Source organism: Microtus ochrogaster, linkage group LG8 (assembly GCF_000317375.1).
Source record: "Microtus ochrogaster isolate Prairie Vole_2 linkage group LG8, MicOch1.0, whole genome shotgun sequence".
NCBI lineage: Eukaryota > Metazoa > Chordata > Mammalia > Rodentia > Cricetidae > Microtus > Microtus ochrogaster.
The window spans coordinates 3,382,063-3,389,585 of NC_022033.1; the positions used below are offsets into that span (position 1 = coordinate 3,382,063).

The following is a 7,523-nucleotide window of genomic DNA, read 5'->3' on the forward strand; positions in this document are numbered from 1 at the left end:
CTCTGGGTGTGAGTGTGTGTGTGTGTGTGTGTGTGTGTGTGTGTGTGTGTGTGTGTGTACGTGCGTGCACATTGCCAGAAGTTAACCTTGGGTGCTCCTCAGGCACTGTGCACCTTCATTCTTGATTCAGAGTCTCCCATGGAGCCCGAAGCTCACCATTTGGCTAGCCTGGCTGGCCAGGAAGCCCTAGAGAGGAGCCTTTCTCTGCCTCTGCAGCTCTGGGACAACAGGCACCCCGCCACAGCACTAGTATACACGGTTCTGGGGCTGGAACTGGGTGTCCTGCCAGGGCAGCAATCACTTTGCTGACAGAGCTAGCTCACCAGCCCCGGTGCATTCAAATAATAAAATCTACATAACCTCATATTTTAAGCATCCTGAGAGCCGTACTTCCCCACTGATGAGATCAATCCGAAAGCCACTTTCTCTCAGTAATGGTGTTTGAGAAACGAGGAAATAAAGGACTTGAGAATTCGGAGTGTTTTCTTGATCCAAATCGACCGTTAACAACTGAAAAATAGGTTGACCTAGAAAGAAGTTTTTAAGAATGTTATTGTTGGCTGAAGGTTGTTTCAAAAACAACCAAAGTAGAGAGAGGGAAGAACCTTTGAAAATGGCATCAGGGCACACACCAGAATGGATGAGATATTTAAATGAAAAAATCAGCATACAGACACACTATGCAAAATAAAGGTGGATGTTTAACTTAGGGTAAACTTCAAGGAGCCTTCTACCTAGGACTGATGTTGCAGAAGAGGGCGGGGGTACAACTGATACATGAAGTTATTAAATGTATAAAAAATACAGACAAAATTTAAAAGTGAGTGATAAACACTTGAAATGCATGTGCCAAGTATGTGTTCTTCACATAGAAGAAGCAAGCTTTGATCAGGAAGCAAATGGCAAAAATATTAACAGGAAAGGGACATTGATTAAAAAAGAAAAGGCTGAGAAATATGTGAAAATGTTCAGCCACAGGCAAGATTACAGACAACACTTGGCACGCTCTCGCGCTCTGCTGCCGAATGAATACTTGGCCCTCTTCAATTTGCCACCCGTCTGAACCAGCCACTCTTCTCCCCTGAGCGTAAGCATCGTGAGTGAGGCCTGAGAGCAGCACAGGCCAGCTCAGATACCTTCCTCAAACGCTTTTTAAAGGGCATCAACCAAACAGTCGGCACGGGAGACCAAGGAGATATCTCAAAACTCACCCACCAAAGATCTAGTGTAGCAGATGTGCAGGCAAACGTGGCAGGAAAGTATTTATATTACTACATGTCTGTATGATGGGGCACGCATGCCACAGGGCATGTGTGGGGGTCTCAGAACAGGTTTGTGGAGTCGGTTTTCTCCCGCTGCCTTCGCAGGAGTTTCAAGTTAGACCTTGGAGCTTTAGGCTTTGCAGCGTTTTTTCAGCAGGGCCATCTCACAGACCCAACCCAGCTTTTCAAACCAGAAAGCATGCCCAGACAGAAAAAGATACCCAGCATCTATGAACGTTTAAGAACTAATACATGTACATTTCCTGCTCTCATAAAAGGTACATATGTAAGTGTGTATTTACACTCATATAGAACACCTGACAAGGCATGAACATACACAACTGTGGGTAAACATGCGTGTAAAACCTAAAGGAAAAAAGTCCTAAAACTTCTGAAAACGCTTCCTATTCCAATGGCTTCAGGTCTTCGAATTTTACAAAGACTATTTCGCAATATTAAACACTGCTTTTGTTATAAAAATAGATTCTCCTTCTAGGAAAATTAGTTTGGCATGTAAAGATTTACTTTCTGAAACCCAGAGGCCAAATGTCATGTCCCTGTCGTTCTGCAGATGAGACACTTGCTGAGCCCCTGGTGAGCCTGCCATGGCTCCATCTCTATCCCTTGAGGTGTGGCTTTGTTGTTAGGCTACATTTACATGCCTGCTCTTCCAGACAGCATAATTTCCACATCTTTCCACGGCCAACACAAAATGAAGCTAACAGAGAGCAAAGCCTTCAGCGACTCTGGGCCTGCGACCTTTTATGTGAGCAGTGCAAAGCTTTCCTGAGTTACCTGGATCAAAGTCCCCATCACTATCAAAGCAAGAAGCAGGGGAGCCACACAGGGCAAAGAGAGGCATACTCACACAGCGGAACACCCAACGCACCTGCAGCGTGACTCTCTTTCACACTGATGTTAAATTCCTTCTCGGGAAACTGGGGTGGGTGATCATTCACGTCTCTGACTCTAATGTTGAAAATCAGGGATTCGTCCACCACTTTCCCTGTGGATCGATCCACAGCATCAAAGTAAACCTGGGGAGCAGAGAACTCTGTAAACAGTGTGGGTGGGTATACCCGAGGGCGCTGATCAAAGAACCATTAATGACATATGTGTAGTGCAGTTCCAAGGACCTGCCTCAGCACCACGCTCCCCCAGCACAGGCTCCCGCAGATCAGCTATGCGAAGATTTGGGGGGAAACCCCAGTCATTATCAAGGTCAGACTTGGTTCCTCCATTTGAGTAGACCAGAGTAAGATGCTGGAGAGCTGTTTCTACAGTTTATCAGTGTTGTCTTGAGAAGGGAAGACACAGTTACTATTACTGGGCCTTGAGAATAATAGCCAAGACCTATAGGTTTTGGAGAAAGGGACGCCAGAGGAACCAATAAGTTGTGGACACATCAGTTCATAGAGAGTCAATGTCCTCACTGAGGCAGTGAAGAGGAATGGCCACGCCTCTCCAGCTTGTCCAGGAGTCCTACCTTGCTAGAGGCTAGTAAGTTAAGCTTGTATATTGAGAACGTTTGGGAAAGTTAAACAAATTAACCCAGATAGAAAGGAAAAAATAACAAGAGACCAGAGCAGATTATCAATGAAATGGAAACCACCAAACAGCGGCCATGGTTGATTAAACTAAAAAACAGTCTAGAAAAATTGATGTGTGGGATGGGGCCCAGAGAACAGACAAGGGAACGAGGGAATCCAGATCATAAGTGAGGGAACGGACATTACTACAGATCTTAGATGTGTAAGACAGAAACCCTTCTCCCTTAAGCTGCTTCTTATCAGGGAATTTTACCACTGCATCAGAAATAAAACCAGGACACACACATGCACGCACGCTCACACACACACATATAGACCCACATGCATATACACATGTACACACACACCTACACAATGCACATATGGCACATGCATGTGTATACACATATACACACGTGTGAAACACACATGTGCAAACACATACATGTGTGCCCGTAAATTTTTTTTTTTATAAAGAAACAGTCTGAAAGGGCTATAAACCGCAGGAGTGCAGCTCCATAACAGCCTGGAAATGTCAAATTTATGGATAATAAAAGGGTAATAAAAAGCTTGTGGTTCTCAATAAGGGCGGGGTGAGCGGGTGGAACATGAGGGATTTCAGAGCAGGAAGCTACTCCACAGGAGCCTGTGGTGGGAGCCACCGTTATTGACCCATGCGATACAAGGCATCAAGAGCACACCTGGACAGAGACCAGGCAAGCCATGGGCTTTGGCTGGTTATTCTGTAAAACCTTGGCTCCCCAGTTACAATAGAAACAAACCACACCAGGGCAAGATGCCGGCCGCGGGGACCTCGGGAAACTCAACACCGCGTGCTGTGCTGTTCTTTCACAAATCTGAAAATGGTATAAAAAGCATAGCCCACTAGTTACAGGGTGTTCTTGATTACAATATTAAAATAAGGTAATGTTGACTACGTAACTTAAAATATGCCATTAATCATAAACCAGAAGTTGGGAGGTGATAAATATATTTCTAGAAATTGATCTGCTTGCATGCTGAGATAGGCATGTGTATTTTCTAGTGACTGTAACCTGCTTCACCACTGTGTCCCCTTTGCCCCTGTGTGCAAGGGTTTGGTCTGTTGAAGGCTGGCAGGCCAGAGGGACGGAGCATGCAGAGAGCCTGCAGGAGTTTAGTCGCAGCAAAAGGATGCCCACGAGCTGCAGTATGGAGGTGCTCCCGAGCACAGGAGCCCTCCACCGCAGGACCTTGGTTGCAGGCACAGGATCTCGCTAGAGGTGTCGAGAAAAACGAGTTCCTTAAAGAAGAGCAAGGGGTTGCACGGGCAGATGAACCCCTCGTACCCTGGCAGAAGCCCTAGAGAGCACGTTGTTCCCTTTGTTCCAGAGAATGATTGACTGTTCGGACGAGGTAGAGGAACCCAAAGCCCAGCCAGCAGGCGAAGGCTGAAGCACGGGTCTAACCTTCCGCTTCTTACCTTGCGTCTCAGAACCAGCGTGGGCAGCCCCAGTCTCCTCAGGGTCAGCTTTCCCCTCCAGGAAGGCTGACGGCTGCTGCAGGGCTCCTGAGCTACTCCGCTTCAGGGACTCTAGCATACATTTTTAAAGTTTTCACAAGCAAATTGGCTCTCTCCCACACGGTTGCTCCCTCGTCCTCCATAATTCATCGCGATGCCGGCAGCTCGGCTCCTTAATCACCCTGACTCTTCGCTCTGAAACTGGGCCAACCGTAATCCTCCCACTTAAACAAGAACCGTGTGTTTGTTTTGTGTTTATTATTTTATATTCCATTTATTATCCTAAAAGCTACATCTGAGACCTTTAGTTCTGACAGATGCCTGAGGGGCGTGAGTGCTGTTTATTCATTGGCAAGATGCTAAGAAATTCCAGGGGACTCAGTCACAATGCAGAAAGGAAATACCGCCGGCGCTTTCTGAACGCGGACTGGTTTTCAGCCTTTTGTTACAGCCCGGAGATTTACACCCTTGGATGAACAAACCATGCAGCACTTGCATGACAGACCGCCATATGGCGTCTGTAATTACACGCACAAGAGCTATAGCCTCACACCCAAGCTAGCAGACGGAAGCATCCTAGATGCCGGAGGCACAGTGGGAAATCAGTTACATGCATGGCTTAGAAGTAGGTCAGAGTCTAGGTGCAGGGATGGTCAATACACAATTATTTGAAAGAACGTAAAAGAATGGACTGCAATGGGCACTTGTGTCCTATGAAACTGAGAAGATTTAAAATAAGTAGAGAAGATTCCTTTACAGGAAAAAGAAGAGGCATTCTTCTCTTTATGAATCTATCATAAATCATATTGCAATTCTCAGCAGATTTTTACAGATTTCTTTTAGGTCTATGACATTAACAAGCTAGTCCACCCCCTCCACACTCCCAAGCCCAAATTCTACAAGTTTTGTCTAATTTTAGGGAAGCCCCCAGGGTTGTATCAGGCATAGCATGCTTCTGGAGTCTCCCTTTGCAGCCTCAATGTGTTTGCGCAGTTTATAGCGGTGTCCTGTCTTTCTGTGATCTCAGAACCAATCATCAGCACTTGGGCAGAGAGGCAGCTGGTCAGAGTAAAATGTGCTGGGTGACAGGTGGCCTGGGCCACTTTCCAACACCTGGTGACCTCCACCCGATGTGCGCCTGACCCAGGAGAGGGATATTCTCACCATCACAATGGATTTGCTCCCATGCTCTGGAGGCTGGGCCTGCAGCGCTGTATGGCAGGAGGCCCTCTTGTAGGGCCCCGGTCTACTCTTGTTCCTGGGGTGCATCTTGAGGACAGTTTCTGGTCAGCTAACTAAAGCATTCTGTTTGTTCCTGTGCTCCCCCTGCCCCGCCTGGTGATTAGCTGTAGGGCATTGTTGACTCCATCTTTGGTATGGTAATTTCCCACCTGCCTGAGTGGAAATCCTTGTACAGCAGCTAGGTATCAGCTGATCTCCTTTCGAATGACCCAGGTCTCTTTGTGTGTTCTTTCAATCTCCAGGCCCTTGCCTGACTCGCATGCTGTACAGTGGCGCGCAAACTGTACTGAGGGGATAATACAGAATCGGTGTTACATCCTCTGGAGTCTGCTCAGGCTTCTCTGCCTGTGGCTTCTGGCCACTGATAAGAATAAGGATCCCTGGCCTTACGGATGCCTGTGTGGCTCAAGTCTCTGCCTCCATTTTTTCAGTTAACTCCAAGCGTTCACCCTCTTCTGTGCCCAAATAGCCGTCTTCTTATTAGGACATTGACCAGTCCTGTTCCAGTACGACTTCATCTCAACTTGATTGCATCACAAGAACTCAGTGGTCTAGTGAGAACACAGTCACAGCTGCCATGAATTGAGATTCAAGTCCATCTTTTTGGTGGGTGTGATTAGACTCCTGGACCCTGGAGAGAAGACTCCATTTTACCAGCCTGGTACCTCACCTACCATCCAATGTACTTATCTGAGACACCACTCTATGAAGAGCCTTGCTCTTGACCTTAGAGAGATGTTCATGAGGGAAGCCAGGGTCTCTCACCTCTTAGAACCTACATTCTGATGGAGAGTTAGACTTTAAAACCAAACACAAATGCACAAATTCCAGAAAACTCTGACATCAAAGAGGAAGTGAGTTGGAGTTGTGGAACAGAGGGCGCTGGGTGGATGGTGCCAGCCCAGAGTTTCCACCCTATATTCTATGCAAATGAGAGGGCCAGGCGGCTTGATTTTTAATAGCATTTGCATATTTACATAAATGTACATAAAGGACCAGTGTAGGTGGCTGGGGAGATGGCTTAGTTAGTAAAATATCCACTATGCAAAAAGACTTAGCGCTCCTAGGATCCGTGAACAAGCCAGTCATAGTGGCATGCATCTGTATCCTAGCCCTGAGGATGTGGGGACAAGGAGGCCCTCCTAGCTAGCTCGACAGCCAGTCTAGAAAATAGGTGAATTTGGATTCAATGAGAGACCTTGTCTCGAAAATAAGGTGGACATTAAGTAACAGAGGAAGACTCCCAACCTCCACATGCACAGGAACAGACATGGAAACACACATACACCCCCTTATGCTCCCTACACATACAAACACACATACATACACATCCTACATACGTACACCTTATACACACACATAAACACAGAAGCATGTACACACACACCTACATACACACACCTATTCACACATACACCTACACACATCCCTATATACACATCCCTATACATATACATACACACAGAAGCATGCACACAGATGAAGACATACACCTACGTACACATACCTACACATACACATACACACATACATACACACACATCTATACACACACATACAGCTACACACACTTATACATACACACACATACACATATATTTACACAACACAACTACACACACAGAGTCAATGTAAAAAGACAAATATGATCTTGACGTCATGGTGTAACAGGCCCCAGACCTCTGTACAACCGACTCCATGATGGAAGTACCCTTCAGGCCTTGGAACCCAGCACACAGGCAGAACCACCTGCCAGAATAGGAACAAAGACCTTAATCCACCAAAGACCATAGTTTGGGGAAAGTCCCTGAATATACTCGCCATGCTTTTCAGCTCCTGTACTTCCGCTTCTGGCTAAATTCTTACTAATTGAGGTGCGTCAACCCAGGATGTGGGTTTGTGCTTAAAACCTACCCTAAAAGGCTCAAGACTGCACGTGGGTCTTGAACACACAGTGTAGTTATTGGCTGGCTTGACTGGAATCACATG

The 7,523-nt window shown here is 46.4% G+C and overlaps 1 protein-coding gene across 1 annotated transcript in view; it reads right to left on the reverse strand.

Annotated features, from left to right (window-relative positions):
* Positions 1-7,523, reverse strand: part of Cdh26 (cadherin 26) — a 50,258-nt gene that overhangs the window by 27,010 nt on the left and 15,725 nt on the right. The window contains exons 4-5 of the mRNA XM_026787265.1: positions 2,152-2,299; positions 391-527 (exon numbers count right to left, since the gene is read on the reverse strand). Coding sequence (XP_026643066.1) covers positions 391-527; positions 2,152-2,299 — 285 coding nt within the window. The remainder of the gene's footprint in view (positions 1-390; positions 528-2,151; positions 2,300-7,523) is intronic.